The sequence below is a fragment of the Carlito syrichta genome, unplaced genomic scaffold, assembly GCF_000164805.1.
Source record: "Carlito syrichta isolate Samal-C Ts95f unplaced genomic scaffold, Tarsius_syrichta-2.0.1 Scaffold316270, whole genome shotgun sequence".
Classification (NCBI taxonomy): Eukaryota; Metazoa; Chordata; class Mammalia; order Primates; family Tarsiidae; genus Carlito; species Carlito syrichta.
The window spans coordinates 318,495-335,761 of NW_007260366.1; the positions used below are offsets into that span (position 1 = coordinate 318,495).

Genomic DNA, 17,267 nt, shown 5'->3' on the forward strand with positions numbered 1-17,267 from the left:
ACATATAATGAAACAATTATACAACTCACCATAATGCAGAATTGGTGGGAGTCCTGAGCTTGTTTTCCTGCAACTAGATGGTCCCAGCTGGGGATGAGAAACGGTGACACCTGAAGTGTTTTGCTTATGTCCAGTCTACCTCATAATCTCATTTTGGTGACTGTCACTGCAGAAAACCCTACTTCACAAAGATAGGATGTTAGAAATGGAAGCAGTTTTGAGGTGTTATGGCTTTGTTGGATAGCCAATTGCTACATATTACACAAAGCGGGCTTGGAGAATGTGAATCACCTGTTGCAAATGAACCTGTAATTTAAGTAGGATTCTTGGTATTTTCTTTTAAATACAGCTTTTTGTTGGCAGTCTTGGGATCTTCTGTTGTGTCATCATTAGGTTTTTCCCTCTTTTCAAAGAAGCTTTTCAGTGATGTTTGTTTTTTATTCATTTTGGCTAGGGTTAGCTTGTGGGCTTACCAAAACTGACTGAGACAAATACGCAGTGCAGTAAAGAGGTACGGATGGAAGTGGTAAATAAAATAATGGGTGGACCACATGTGGACTAAAGCTAAGTGTCAGATTCTGACTTAAAGCCTGCCACCAGTTGCAGCTGTACAATTGAAGTACATCAACTCACTTGCCACTCACTGATAGGGTTTTGATATGAGTCGGAAAGCAGTTGATTTGTTATGGTCTCTGTGCAGTCAAACCTCACAGAGATAATTTGTGTTTGCAGCTGCTCCCCAGCACTAGCTTCACCACCTCAGTTCCACTTCAGATCATCAGGCATGAGATTCTCATAAGGAGTGCGCAGCCTGGATCCCTCACATGCGCAATTCACAATAGGGCTCACGCTTTTAATGCCATGGCTGATCTGACAGGAGGCGGAGCTCAGATGGTGATGCAGGCGATGGAGAGTGGCTACAAATACAGATGAAATTTTGCTCACTTGCCTGCTGCTCATCTCTTGCTGTGCGGTCTGGCCCCAGATTGTACCGATTCATGACCTGAAGACTAGGGATGCTTGCGTCATATAATCCCTCCAGGTAGTATAGTGTCCTCAATAAAAACATTTGCATGTTCTAGTAAGTGCTTTCATATGCAAGACTAATAATCTTAAGAGAACAGTGAAAGCCATAGGTATTACTACTGTTTTAGAATTGAGAAAGCTTGTATAAAGAGAATATTTTATCTAGAATCACAGGCCTAATATTAGAATTCATTTAAACTTAACAGGGACCTATTCAGCATCTTTTATGTGCTGGGCACTAGTTGGTGTGTTTGAGATATATTCCAGTCCTCTGATCCCTGTCTGTACTCAGAGAATTCCCCTAAGGTGCTTCTGGTCTCTCTCTGCCGCTTTGCATTTGCTAGTCTTCCCATCTCTAGATTTCATTACTGCTTCTATTTTGTCCCTGTTGTCATTTTCCTTCAAAGCCCTTCAAAATTCACTTTCAGTATGAATTTTTTCCTTACTTACCTTCAAAGTAAGCCTTCCTTTATTTTGGATTTCTTGGGACTGTGACAGATATGGCAAGTTACAGAATTGACCATTCTCTGTGTATCTGTAGCTTGCCATATTTTTTTTTAGTTGTTTCACATGCATTTTCTCACCACATAAAAGTAGGTCGAGAACAAATAATTATGATCTGTAATTTTTAAAGAATTATCTACAATTTTTTTCTCATTGTGCTAGCATAGTTATGGGCCCTTAGATGCTTAGTAAAATTATGTTGAATTGAATAGGAAACAAAGGCCATGTCTTAGTCTTAGATTAGCTAGTTGGGAAAACCAAAGATGCAAGGGACACATTATGTGCACAGTTGTGAAGTATATCGATTGTGCAAAAATGAAAAACTTAAAATTGAAGGGGTAAGTAGTCCTGATGAGTTGCTGTCTGTTGTAACTAAAAGTTTATAGCTAACTCTGATCTTTAGGCTTACTGTAGTCTCAGAAACTGGTTCTTAGATTGTGATTAGGCTGATTTGAGCTAGTAATCTCTGGGTTGAGGACAGAACAGCTGTCAATTATTGTTCTCTTCATTAATATATTATTAGTGGTTCACCATAGCATATATTATTATATACATAGTATGGGATGAACCATCTCATGCTTGTATATTTTCATAAGCTTTGAAGATAAAGGAGAAACAGTAAAAAGTCTTCTTAAAACTAACAAGGTAAAATGGAAGTAGTATTCTGTTAGAATATTAGAAGATTTTGTTTGTAGTAGAGTTCATTCGTTTCAAAGGTAGTTTCTCTGTTGTCATTCTTGAATAATAATTATTCGAGCCCAAATAAAGAAAATTGAGCATACTTTAAGTATTTTTATTGTTGTTTTTAAAAGGCACAGTTGGTGGATCTGAAATCTGAACTGACAGAGACCCAAGCAGAGAAAGTGGTGTTGGAGAAAGAAGTGCATGATCAGCTCTTGCAGTTGCACTCGATCCAGCTTCAGCTTCATGCTAAAACTGGTCAGAGTGTTGACTCTGGTACCATTAAGGCAAAACTGGTAAGTAGTTCAGAGGATGATGTGTGTACTCACATGTATTTTAGAGGGCATAGAGGAAAATTTTTAATGATACTTTTTAATTATAAAATGTAATATTTGCTCATTGTGGGAAATTTGTAAAATAAAAGCAATAAAAGCTAATGATCATTATGATCATTCACAGTCTCATCATCTAGAGACAATCAGTGATGATATCAGTAACCAACCATAGTTAGAGTCGAATTTTTTTTTCCTACTTAGTAGTATGTGTGTAAATATATAAATATAATATATTTTTATAATACATTTTATATTTGTGATGATAACATCAAATTTTTTTTGCCCTGTTGTATTAGGAGTAAATTCAGCTACATATAGTAGAAATGCTAAGTAACATTGGAATTATTCTTGAATAGTAATTATTTTTCTCTCAAAAGAGTCCTGAGACAGATAGTCCTGAGCTGATAGGACACCTCCACAGGTATTAGGGAACCAGGTTCCTTCTGTCATTGTGCTCTGCCAGTTTTAACTTAGATTTCCATTCTCAGGATTTCTTCATGTCTATATTCTAGGCAGGAAGAAGGATGAACCTAAGGGAAGGGCAAAAAGATGCTTCTCAGCTGTTAGCCTTCTTTAAATAACATGTTATGAAATCCTCTTCAGTAATTTTTGCCAACATCTCATTGGCTGTTTCCCTAGCTGCACGTCTTAGTTGGTCATATGGCTACCTCCAGTAAAATTGGAGTTCTCTTAATAAGGAAGAAGTAGAAAATGGTACTGGGTGCCCATCAGTAGCACATTCCTTTGTTCTTGATATAGTGTAAGCATTTTTCCTGCCACTGTACACTTTAAAATGTCTGCATATTGTATCATTGTGTGGATTTGCCATAATTAACCACTGCCCTCTTAATAAATATAGATTGTTTAAATAGAGAAAAACTTTTTAAGGCCTGTTTTAATTTAACCTCAAATGTTGTATGTACTATGTACCAGACATTTTGTTAACTATATGGGGACATCGCAGTGAATAAGACAGATACAACTTGGCAGAGCCCACACATAAAATGATATTGATGATGTGACGAGAGTAATATTTTTTTTTAATTTTTGGATTGAAATCTCACTTCGTTGCCCAGGCTGGAGTGCGGTGACACGCTCACAGCCACCCCAGCATTGACCTTCGGGGCTCAGGCGATCCTTCCACCTCAGCCTTCCAAGTAGCCAGAGCTACAGGCACACGCTGCTGCACCCTGCTAATTTTTTATTTATTGTAGAGGTGATGTCTCACCAAGTTACCCAGGCTGGTCTCGAACCTGTGGGCTCAGGCAGTCCACTCACCTCGGCCGCACAAAGTGCTGGGATGACAGGCTGAGCCACTGAGCCTGACTGGGAGTAATACATTTTTAAGTTTTCTTTATTTTCAGTTAATCTCATTTAGTTGATTAGTTTCTAATACTGATAATTTGGCATTTATTTAATGAATATTTATGTTCTCCTAAAGTTTTCTTAAGTTCTGAAAGTATGAGTCTAAGTTAGTAGTATTTTGTTTAACTAAAGTAACTGTTGGATCATAAATGCTTCTTTGAGCTATTTGATATTAACATTAAGAAACAAGAACTGATTACCACATGTTCTCACTCATAAGCAGACACTGAACATCTAGCATAATTGGCAGTAGTGGGACACTACTAGGGAGAGGGCACATAACATCAGTAAGGGTGCCTGATCCTAATCCAGGCAAAGTGAGGTCCGGTGGGAGGCCCAGACTTTACCAGTATGTAAACCATTTATGTACCAAATCCTGACTTGTAATTAAAATAATTACAACATAATAGTTAAATTAATTTTAGAAGGGAAACAGTCTACATTTTCACTAGAAAAGAATTTACCTGAAGTTTTAACATTAGATTTGATTGATTGATTGATTTATATTTTTGAGTCTTCAAGGTCTCACCAAGCTGGAGTGTAGTGGCATGGTCATGGCTCACTGCAGCCTCAGTCTCCTGGGCTCAGACGATCCTTCTGCTACCAAGCCTGGCTAATTTTGTTGATTTTTTTTTCTGTAGACATAGTGTCTTGCTGTGTTGCCTAGGCTGGGCTTGAACTTCTGGGCTCAAGCAATCCTCCAGCCTTGCTCTCCCAAAGTGCTGGGATTTATAGGCATGAGTCACTGTCTCCAGTGACATTAGATTTGAAAGAGTACTATATTGAAAAGAATGCTGAACCAGTTGTGTTGACTAATTCTGCTAAAACAGAATTTTTAAATCTGTAAAGTTACTTTTGTTTATAGATTTTCAAACATACTTGTTCTCATGAACTTTACCCAAATGATACTCAACATGTGGGCATTTTTCTTGTAATGTTATACCACTCAATAATTCATTTGTTTGATGTTTTTCTAATTATAAAACTTTTTTCTTATATCTGAAGTCTGTCCCCTCTGTGGAGGAACTGGTAAGTATGCCATTTCTGTTTTGCTTTGATATGTCGTGCTGAAGTGTTCTTAGTGTTTTATTTGCGTATTACATGTTGTCACTCTTTGTGTTTGAAAACGGTGTTATGATGGCAATTTTTTAATGTTCAAATAACTGAAGAGTTCAGTGGATGGCCCGTTAGGGTTTTCTCACTGCATGTTGTTAAATATTACTCTTTTGTTTGTGATTGATAGCCATTATTTGTAGAATCTGTCAATTTTTGACAACTTCTGAGCCTTGTGACTTGCCCAAACCTGTATTTCAAAGAGTAGTTAGTTTTCTCACTTGAGGATATTGAAGATATATTAAGCCAGCATGGTTTTTAACCCCATCAAAGGTGTCTATTTGAATGTCCATGTTGGTTTCTTCATCCACTGCTTGTGCTACAACTTTCAACAGTTTTTTTTTGGAGTCATAGTCTCACTCTGTCGCCCAGGCTGAAGTACAGTGGCATGCTCACAGCTACCACAGCCTTGACCTGCTGGACTCAGGTGATTCTTCCAACTCTTGCCTTCTAAGCAGCTGGAACCACAGGCACATGCCACCATACCCAGCTAATTTTTTTATTTATTGTTGAGACGAGGTCTCACCAAGTTGCCCAGGCTTGTTTCGAACTTCTGGGCTCAGGCAGTCCTCTACACCTCTGCCTCCTAAAGTGCTGGGATTCCAAGTGTGAGCTAACACGCCTGACTCAACAGTCTTAAGAATAATTGTGTGGCCTTTGTAACAACTGAATTTTGAAATGCTTTAGCAGAATTTATCTTAGAAAATAACAATATATAAATTTTAAATATTTGTTCCACTGCCCTATTGTAGTCAGGTTCCAATTTGTCTTGTGGCTTTACTTCTTTTGAAGGTATACTCTTTGAGTATCTAAACATAAAATGAATCTCTTGATTGTTACCTAATAACAACCTGGTTAACTAAGAAACAAAGAAGTTTCTTCTTTAAATCATTTGGAGATGGTTAACTTCAGTTTTTACTTTTTCTTGCTTTTATTTTTTAATTTCAGACTTGAGAGTTTGTAAGATTCATTAGAGATTTGAATCATTAAAACTCCATTAAGTAGTAGCTTAATATGTTTCTCGTATTTTGTTAATTTAATATAAGTAGCTCATAAAGTAGATAATCCTCAATTCTTTATTCCATAAAATAAAGAAATTTTGGTCTTCTAGAAATTATTTTTCTAAGACTGAATCAACCTCAATAAATATCATAAAAAATATTTTTATTCATGTTATCCAAACTGTGGTTTCTTTTGGAACTGATACCTGCCCTTTTAGGAAATAGGTTCTGAAATAGAGATTTTAATAATTCTAAAGTTGTAAAAGGAAGATTCTAGATTAATAGTTTTTTGAATCCTTAAATATAGAAATTGTGTTCTAATCATTTTTTTTTCTACAGAAGTTGAAAAAGCCTGCTAGTCTTTCATGTTTGTCACATATGTTACAAATATTTTTAATCAAAGAAGTGATAAATATATCCTTCATTTGGTAGTTGTCATTAGTTTTAGCCTCTCTCTCTCTCCGTGTGTGTGTGTGTGTGTGTGTGTGTATGTGTGTGTGTATTGTGGTACTTACTGCCTTGTATTTGAATATATCATATTTTGATATTGGTCAGAACAGTAAATCAAAGCAGAAAGTTAATTTAGTACCAAGTATATTCTTTGAATTGCCAAAAGCTTGCTTAAATTTTTTTCTCAGCTCCTCAGTATCCAAAATAAAAAGGGAAATAATCAATGCTCATACAATAGAAGTAATACCATTTGCGATTTCCCCAAGGGAAACAATTTTTCCTGGCACTAAGGAAGGTTTTAATTTAGGTTGTCATAAAGGGAACATTATGGTCTAGTGAATAATGTCTTCCACATCTCATAAGCAAAATATAACTATATTTTCATAGTATTTGTGGATTCTGTAAATTATTGTCAGTGAAAACAGTTCTGTAACTCAGTACAAGCAGTTCTGCTTGGGATAAGTAAAAGTTTGCAGTATTTGGGTGGTTTTTTTTATCCAAAAGTACACTTAAAATCCTTATTGGGGCCCTTACTCGCCTCTCTTCTTTGGCCACATAGTGTGTACGCATCTTTGTTTTTGAATTTGCCTGTCTTTGGGCAGGATCTTGTTTCTTCCATTTTGCACTCTACTTTGTCCTGTACCTGCCTGTCTATTCTGTGCTTGGATTCTGAAGGCATTTACATTTGTAACCCCTGATTATAGGAGTAGACAGACTGTAATTTATACTTTTAAGGTAAATTGAACATTGTTTGTCTCATATGAACTGATAAAGATTTGATGGCAAAGATCTTGAGGTTGTAGTCTCTGGCTGACACCTTTAGGTTCGTGTATATGGACTATCTACCAGGTGGAACATAGGATGGCATTCTTTTATGAGAACTAAAAACATATGACTATCCTACTTCTTAGGAGGCAAGGGAGGCCAGTGTTTTCCTCAGAAAACAGTTCTGCATCCACTTTAACACACAGACAAATAGATGAACCAGATCCCAAAGTTCAGCACTAATCTACACCATAGATATACTTAAATATAGAAATGTTTTAATATGTAAATGTTTTAATGCAGTTGTTGCCAAATGTGTTTTTAAAAATTACAATGTCTCTTCTAATTTAAGCATTGTAAGTTCCTTGTAGTCCTCCAAGATAAATTAGCTGTAAAATTTATCTCTGTGTAACTGAATAATTTCATCTTTATAGCATTGTTACATAAAAGTTAATTAAATGTTTGGGAACAGACACTAGAATGATTATTTTTATATTAGTCTAGTTTCTTAAGTCATTTTTTGAGTAAATAGCAGATTCAGTTATCTCTTGAAGCCACTCCTATTAATATGTAATAACGTGAGCTTAGAGAAGATTTTTTTCTCTTACTATCCTCAATGTAATTATCTTATCTAGAAGTAGTTCCAAGATGTTATGGTGCTAGTTCAAAACAAAACAAACACTAGATCCAAACCTTTGTGTTCCATTTTCTAAAAATTAAGTGGCAATTTTTAATATATGCTTTCTTTGTTGGACTGTGTGCTTTTGTGTGTTTTAAGGAACGTGGGGTACTGCTAAGAAGCCATAACAGTATATGTTGTTTTTTTTAAAAAATTGCATAGGAAAGAGAACTTGAAGCCAACAAAAAAGAAAAAATGAGAGAAGCTCAGCTTGAAGCTGAAGTGAAATTGTTGAGAAAGGAGAACGAAGCTCTGCGCAGACACATAGCCGTTCTCCAGGCTGAAGTTTATGGGGCAAGACTGGCTGCCAAGTACTTGGACAAGGAGCTGGCAGGAAGGTTTGTAAATAATGGGTGTGCTTATGCTCTTGGGTGAAAATTTAATGAGGTTGACTCTTATTTCTTGTGGTAAATGGAACATTAATCGTTACCCTCAGAATTATTATTCTTATTATTATCTTTTTAAAATTTTATTTTAAGAAAGCAGGATTTATTGAGAGCACAGAAAAGCTCCCACAATGGGAGGGGACCCAAGGGAGTTGCCCAGAATTATTTCACAGTTGGTTATAACTGTTGTTAATATAATATCGATAGAATTATATATTGCAGATTTATTTATTCATACTAAATAAGTTCAGTTTACAAACACTAATAGTAACTTACTAAGAACTCTGTAGAGCAACACTTTTTAACTAGTTCCTGCCTTGGTACCATAATAGATGATGTTCACATCAGCAGAACTTCCATAAGTAATTTTTTCCATGATCACTGAAACCCAATCTTACTTGCCCCTCAAAAAAAATGTTTGTTTTAAGTTAATGACAGTGATCTTATCATAATACAGAGTTCTGCTTTCACTGATTTTTCTAAGTATATTTTTAACCAACTTTGATGATATATTATTAGTACTAAATCATTTTATGCTTATTCTTTTAATGTCACATTAAGAACTAGAACAAAGGAAAAATAATTCATATCATCCTAAAATACAAATTTTCTAATAACTTTTTACCATATTTTAAGATAATGATTTTGTAGAAACTCTCATTAGAAGAAATGTTTTTGTACAGTTAATCTAATCTAAAAGCGAATATTTAATAGTGTCTGAGTTTACTTAGTATTTTGCATGCAAAACTTAAAACACATTTAATGTTAATATTATGAATTGTTTTTTAGATTTACTTGAATTAAATATATGACCAAAGGAGTTCTCATTTATTCCCCATTTAAAATTTTTTTTACTGTTTTTTTTTTCTTGAAGATACCTGTTCTTTTCAGAGTTTTTATATATTTTTGAATTTGATATATCAGGAGGTTCCTGAGTATTCATTTAATTACTAGTTTGAGATTTATGCAAAAGTTAATTTTGTGTTCGGCAGTTCTTCTGAATTCTCTCTATAGTAAGAATAATGGAAAACCAGCTAAATAAACTCTTTTCCAACATGAAGGGTCCAGCAAATACAGTTACTAGGACGAGATATGAAGGGACCCGCTCATGATAAGCTTTGGAACCAATTAGAAGCTGAAATACATTTGCATCGTCACAAAACTGTGATCAGAGCCTGTAGAGGACGTAACGACTTGAAACGACCAATGCAGGCACCACCAGGCCACGTACGTTTGCTTTGCTGCTGCTTTCTACTTAGCCTCTCCCTTCTTTCTTTAATCACAAGTCCTTTCCTTCTTTTCTTCACGTATAATTTGAAACCTTTATTTAAAAGATGAAAATGGGATTCTACTTATTCCAGATAGATACATATTTAAAGTTTCAACAACCATTAGAGGCTTTGGTAACTTTTTATAGACGAATTAATACCCTGAAGGTGATATTTCTGCAGACAGTGAACCACTGTTTGAAAATGCATATTGCTAGTACTTTGGATCATATTTCAAATTTTTCCTGGATCATGATTGGCATATTTAAATTTGTTTTAAGCTTAGCTGAGAATGTGTGGTTATACTGATAATGTGGCAAATCTTTTGAAGTCGTTCTTGAGCAGAATTTTTAGTAACTAAATCCAAATATATCCTGAATTAACATGTACACCTGTTTGGTCTTGGATTAAAATGGAATTTGAGATCTCTGTCTAGCTGTCTGCTGTAACTTTTCTTTCTATCTGAATACAAAGGGGTACTCCAAAACACCTGGTATTTATTTATAAAATTTTGTGTATTTATTCTTATATGTTGAAACTTTGATCACCTTCAAAGTACTCTCCATCTGATGCAATACACCTTATTGAGATGCTTTTTTTCACTGCTCAGAATAGTCTTTGAACTCGCCAATTTTGATGCCTTTTTAGTGTTCTACCATTTTTTGTTTCCCCTTTTCCACGTTGGCAAAACATTCCCTTTGAGGAATGTTTTCAACCAGGGAAACAAAGGTCGTTCAGGGTGAGATTGGGTGAATAAGGAGAGTGGGACACAGTGGTCATTGCCATTTTTGGTCAAAAACTGCTGAACACTTCAGCACAGAGTGGGCAGGAACATTGTCATGTTGGAAGAACCAGTCACCTATTTGCCACAGAAAAATTCGCTGAACCAAACACAGTCTCTCAAAACAATGCTAGCTGGTACAATTCTGGGCTTGTAGATCTTTATTAAACTTCATTACAACAGTTGCTTGATAATACATACCTTAATATATGAAAGCATGTCTCTTACCCAGTGGTTCATATATCTTAGTAGCAGATAGATAGTAAAATAATTTGTCACCTCTGCCAAGATTATTATAAGAAGAATTGATATGCACATAGGTTTGGTGGCAGAGGAGTGGGGATGGCAATGAGCACTTATGCCATTGTGTTCTCTATGACACTGGTGGTCCCCATTAGTTTCTAGGTCCAGTAGAGGGCCAAGTTGGAATTGAGGAAGTGCATTAGAAAGATACTCTAGTAACAAGGAGAAAATGATGAGGGCAGGGGAGGTGGCATTTGAGAGGAAGGACAGGTTTGAGAGAATTACAAGGACTTGACTGGTGACTGACAGTTTTTGGTTAAGCAGGTGAGTGAAAAGGAAGAGTCTAGGTTTTTGGTTTGAGCAACTGAGTGAGATCTGTCATTTACTGAGAAAGGAAATAAAAGGAAAGTTGTGGAAAGAAGATAATAAGATCAGTTTTAGACAAGTAGTATTTGAGGTACCAGTGGGAAATCCAGAATATGTCCAGTTGGATACATGACTTGGGATTTAAGGAGATAAATCTACATTGAAGAAATATTGGGGAAACTGTTACAGTTGAAACCATGGAATTTATTAAGCCACGCAGGGGAAGTACATATAAAACAAAAAGAATCGGAGGCCAGGGATGGTAACTATGGAGTGAGGGGAGAAAAAGGATCAGCAAAGGAGGAAAGGACCCTGATAATGGGGCTGTTCGATGGAGGCCGTCTAGGAGAGTGATGCAAAGAAGCCAAAGGAAATCAGATTTCAAGGAGGGCATGATGGACAGTATCACTTTTGCAGGGTCAAGTAGGGTAGTGACTAAAAAGTGTTAACTGGATGTAGCAACATTGGTTATCAGTGACTACTGAGAAGAAAATTACAGTTGTGAATGTAGGGGCAAAACCCTAATTACAGAGGTCAGTGTCCTGAATGTGAATAGCAAGGAAGTAGATATGTTGGAATGAACTTGGTGTGGGGGTTAAGGACAGAGGGAGAAGGGTAGTTGCTAAAGAAAATAGCAAAAATTTAAAGAGTTTCTCTTTTGTTTTGTATTTGTACTTGGTCAGTATTTTGAGTCTAGAAGAGGTTTGGAATTTGTTTATCTGCTGAATAGGAAGACAGAGTAAAGGTACCACATAAATAATTATTAATGGAACAAGGCTTTTTATTTAAGAGTTAAACTCCAGAGCACCAAGGAAGAAAAAAGTAATTAATGACCCAATTAGAAATTTGTTTTCCAACTCTATTGGTTAAAACGGATATAGATCTTTAAGGTGTATTCCAGTGACGATAGATACTTTAAGGTAGTTCCAATGAAGATACAAAAGAATACATACTTTTGTAAAGTTCTACGGTTTAAAAAGAAATATAATAATATTTTGAAAATTATTGGTAAGAGGACGAGAAAATCATCTATAAATTTCACCATATTAACACAACTATTTTATTTTTTCATTTCATCTGTTAATTACTTTCTTAACATTATACTGTGTGTCCACTACAGGAAATGAGTAAAGACTTCTAAAAGCAAGTTATATAGCACAAGTTTACTGTATTTAATGTGCTATTTAAATGATACTAATTTTTCTTCTTTTTTCTCCCAATAGGATCAAGATTCCTTGAAGAAAAGCCAAGGTGTTGGTCCAATTAGAAAAGTTCTCCTCCTTAAGGAAGATCATGAAGGACTTGGCATCTCAATTACAGTAAGAAGTAGTGCTTCCAGTCTCTTTCTACAGTTGCCTGATAGAATCATGCTCCTTTGTTGGATACCATTGGGGAAGAGAATATTTTCTGTTTGTAAATAACTATATTTATCCCCATGGACACTAATATTTTGGTCTAAACATTCTTTTGTATGTGAGTCTTCCTAACAACTGTTAAGTGTACCTTTAGTAAGCATAGTTTAACATCTTCATTATGATTCCCATTGCATATACTCTGATGTCCGTACCATATATTCTGATGTCTTTAGGAACCTTTGGAAATAGATATAGCTGTTTTCTTCTGTGTTAAATCTGTTTGTCAGCTGAATAGGAAAACATTCAGTAGAGAGGGAGCGAGTAAAGGTATCAAAGAAAGAATTATTAAGGGAACAAATTCCTTTATTTAGGAGAGAGACTCCAGAGCACCAAGGAATGAAAACAGTAATTAATGACCTAATTGGAAATTTGTTTTGTATTGTATTGTTTATAGAGTATGTGTTTTCATTCTCTTAGCTTATTTATTAGCTGTGAGATTTCACCGGCTCTTAGTTTCAAATATTATGTAGGGGGATTTTTTAATTTGATGTCTTTACAAACAATTGTCTTGGACAACATTCCTGAGAACAATCCTATTATAAAGTACATATGTCTGAGTCATTTTATTGTAGTCTCAGTGCTTTGCTGAACAAGGTGACTACTCTGATTTTCATTTAATAATACTTAGACGCTGCATAAATTGTTTTCTGGTATTCCTTAATGTAGAAATGTTTCTTATAATAAAAATTCATCTAGTCTATATTTATTGAATACTTATCTTTTTAATGTACTGCCCTCAAAGAATATGAATTTTAGGAGAAGTAAGACACACATATACACACACAACTATGATACAAGCTAGAGAGTGATATGTACCAAATGCAATATTTTTGAAATTCTGCATTGCATATTTTTTCACATTTTAACTTCCCTGAGATTGGAATTCATCTTACAATTATTTTTTGTGGAACATAAAGTAATTGGTCTAACCATTCAAACTTGATACAAAATGGTGCTGTGGAGTAATAACACATAAATATTTTTATGTATATTTAATATTTTAGCCAATTTACTCTTTGATACCCACAATAACTTATCATTACCTAAGTTGCAGATAAAATTTCACCCAGCATTTATAGAGGCAGTATAGTTACTTATTGAAATATATTTTTAAGAAAAGATTTTTATCTCTAGAACAGTCTGTGACTGTGCTTTACAAAGAGTAATCTAATTTATTGGCTTTTATTAGGGTGGGAAGGAACATGGTGTTCCAATCCTCATCTCTGAGATCCATCCAGGGCAACCTGCTGACAGATGCGGGGGACTCCACGTTGGAGATGCAATTTTGGCAGTAAATGGAGTTAACCTAAGGGACACAAAGCATAAAGAAGCTGTAACTATTCTTTCCCAGCAGGTAAATATCCTTCATTTAATTAAAATTGAATCTACCAGTTGGTTCTTTTTGAATTTATTGAATACTTTCTTCTTCCCTGTGAAGTTTCTCAAGTAATAAAGTGTTTATAGACAGATATTTGTTTCCTTTGATTTAAGGCTTCAGATTTACTGAAAATGGACCATTTTGTCTACACTTTTCTATGGCTGCATGACTTTGAGCAAGTTACTTACGTCCTCTGTGCCTAGTGTCCTCCTCATCTGTGTGGTTGGAATTGAAATAGAGCTGTGAGAATTAAGTATGTTAAAAATACAAAGTACTCAGAATAGAAGCTGACACTTAGAAAGCTACATCATTAATGACTAAAACACTACACACACACGCGCACACACACTATATATATGAGGTATTACAAAGAAGACAATGCTAGGAGTGGATTGATTTTAGACATAGAGTATTAGCACCTTTTTTATTTAAAATGAGTAAACTAATGTTCTTAGAGATGAAAGCATTTTAATTTGCAGAACAATTAAATTATAGATTTGAGATTCCTACCCACAAGTCATATCTTATTATCCAGTGTATTTAATATGTTATTTTTTTCCTGTGGAAACATGGAAATTTAGAGAGGTGTTTGTAGTACCTTGAGATGTTTCTTGACTCTTCAGTGTAGTCTGTCCATGTAGAATTGAATCTCAGAGTTGAAAGTGAATTTGGAGCTCGTTTGTTCAACTCTCCATGATGCATAAATCTCCTCTGCAGCATTCTAGTTAGCTGCATTACCCGAAAGAGTTGCTGACGAGTAAGCCGTCTATCATGTTGACTTACAGTGCTGATTTTTAGGAAGCGCTTTCTCATATTGACTGACAGTCACCCATAGATCTGATTCTATGGTAACCATGGTTACCATAGACTCTATTCTGTCTGATTTCTATTCTATGGTAACCCTGGTGCTTGTTGCAAAGACACAAGTGGAGAAATTCAAGTGTTTCAAGGTAAAAAAAAAAATCACTAAAAATTATCATTAATGTATCATTATAAATTTTTAAAATAGAAAAGCCTCAGTTGTCCTTCAGTAACACTATCTTAATGATAGGGAAACCAAAGGAATGAATAGCTTTCTCTAGTTTATAGTTTATTGTACACCAGTAACTATGCTAGCATTTTATTTACATATATATTCTTCTGAATTTGTCTTGGATTATTAGCACAAGTATGTTGTCAGTTACTCATTATAAGTGATGCTTGAAAAATAAATAAAACTTTACTGAAGACAACTGCATTAACCATCTCTCTCTGCAAAGTGATATTTTTAAAGCATTTTCTGATAAGGGAGATCTAAAAATGCTACCCTACACCTGACAGCTACGGGGAAGGAGTTACAAGTATTAGTATAAGTTGTAAGGAAACACTAAGCTCATATTAAAATTCTGAGGTATAACCTTAAAATACTGGGAAAGAGGAATACCAAAGAAATGAACTTAGTGGTCGTGGTCATAAATGACATGCTTCCTTTTGAGCAAAGGGAAGCCATAATTTTCAGAGAGTTGCAAACACCAAACTTTTGTGTAGTGATTATAGTCTCTTATAAAATGAGAATTATAGCCTGGAATTTCTTTTTTTTTTTTAGCATAAAATGATCTGTAACTTTTTACTTGAATTTGAAGTTGCTATTAAAGAATGACAGTATAAATATCACACAGTCTAGCATAGTAGAAACAGTAAGGACTTTAGAGTCAAATTTCTATTTTTCTGTATACTTCTTCATAATTTTCTGCTCTCTCCTGCACTCACTCAGGTTTGTCATTCATGTGAAAGAGGACTATAATAGGGTTATTCTGAGGATCGAGGACTAATTTTGCACAATAAATGTGGTAATTACTATTATTACTAGACATAATACCTTGATTAATGCTGTATCTGGTACTCAGTGAAAGTTAAAAAGGTTCAAGACTATTCATTAAGAAGCAAATCATTGTATAGAAGTTTCCTGAGTGAGTTAAGGAAAAGTTTGTGTGATATCCTTTCGTGCAAGTTTATTTAATATCTGACTATTTAGATGAGTTTGCTGAATTTCTGCGTGAAGTTCAAAATGAAAAAAAATAACTTAAACTGAAGGTTTGTTCTAAAATCCTATAAACTTAAATCCTTTTTTATTTTAGATCTATTAGCAAAAATATATTGTGACCAGTAGAAAAGGATCCCATAATATTTAAAGATTATTTGAGAGAGGATTCACAGGGTTGATCTAGACAGGATGACCTCGAAGACCCCTTCTACCTCTTTAGTTTCTAGAATTTATTATTTGCTGTCTGGAAAGGAGTTATACCTGAGGTATTCTTACACTTAAAAATTTGTAAATCCTTTCTAAATTATAACTACAATAACTTTATTTTTTGTTTTCCCTTCCTGTTTTAGAGAGGAGAAATTGAATTTGAAGTTGTTTATGTTGCTCCTGAAGTAGATTCTGATGACGAAAATGTAGAGTATGAAGATGAGAGTGGACATCGTTACCGTTTGTACCTTGATGAATTAGAAGGAGGTGGTAACCCTGGTGCTAGTTGCAAAGACACAAGTGGGGAAATTCAAGTGTTACAAGGTAAAAAAAAAAAATCACTAAAAATTATCATTAATATGTTATTTATAAATTTTTAAAATAGAAAAGTCTCAGATGTCCTTCAGTAACACTATCTTAATGATGGGGAAACCAAAGGAATGAATAGCTTTCTCTAGTTTATAGTTTATTGTACCCCGGTAACTATACTAGCATTTTTTTTTTTTTTTTTTTTTGAGTTGGAGTCTCACTCTGTCGTCCAGACTGGAGTGCAGTGGCTGCTCCTGGCCACCACAGCCTCGACCCGCTGGGATCCGGTGATCCTTCCACCTCAGCCTTCCAAGTAGCTGGAACTACAGGCGCGTGCTACCACATCTGGCTGATTTTTTGATTTATTGTAGAGATGAGGTCTCACAAAGTTGCCCAGGCGGGTCTCAAACTCGCGGGCTCAGGCAGTCCACTCACCTCAGCCTCCCAAAGGCGTGGGATTACAGGCTGAGCCACCGAGCCCGGCTAAGCTAGCATTTTATTTACATATTTATTCTTCTGATTTTGTCTTGGACTATTAAGGTAAATATGTTATCAGTTACTCAGCTACAAATGATGCTCGAAAAATAAATAGAATTTAAGTTTTCTTGACTCTGAAACAAAGAACAACATGGTATTTCAAGAAGATATAAATGTAGTCTGTCTTGATGCAAATCTCTCATAATACATGAATGATATATAAAGTATAAGTACTTATGATCGCTATTAGAGTCAGATAACTTTTATTTTTAATTTTAAAGATGTTGGGTACAGTTCAGGATTAGGTATATAAATGTTCATTATGCAGGTACCCTTGTTGATGTGGTGTGCCCCCCCACCACCCCAGCAGATTCCCACTACTGCCAATCCTGCCCTCCCTACCCCAGCAGTTTTCCACTACTGCCAATCCTTTTCTTTTTTTTTTTTTTGTTTTTGAGTTGGAGTCTCACTCTGTTGCCCAGACTGGAGTGCAGT

The 17,267-nt window shown here is 35.1% G+C and overlaps 1 protein-coding gene across 1 annotated transcript in view; it reads left to right on the forward strand.

Moving 5' to 3' along the window:
• Positions 1–17,267, forward strand: part of LOC103276602 (Golgi-associated PDZ and coiled-coil motif-containing protein) — a 69,748-nt gene that overhangs the window by 40,717 nt on the left and 11,764 nt on the right. The window contains exons 4-10 of the mRNA XM_021706974.1: positions 2,343–2,507; positions 4,917–4,940; positions 8,082–8,257; positions 9,367–9,532; positions 12,187–12,282; positions 13,568–13,732; positions 16,130–16,310. Of these exons, the coding sequence (XP_021562649.1) occupies positions 2,343–2,507; positions 4,917–4,940; positions 8,082–8,257; positions 9,367–9,532; positions 12,187–12,282; positions 13,568–13,732; positions 16,130–16,310 (973 nt within the window). The remainder of the gene's footprint in view (positions 1–2,342; positions 2,508–4,916; positions 4,941–8,081; positions 8,258–9,366; positions 9,533–12,186; positions 12,283–13,567; positions 13,733–16,129; positions 16,311–17,267) is intronic.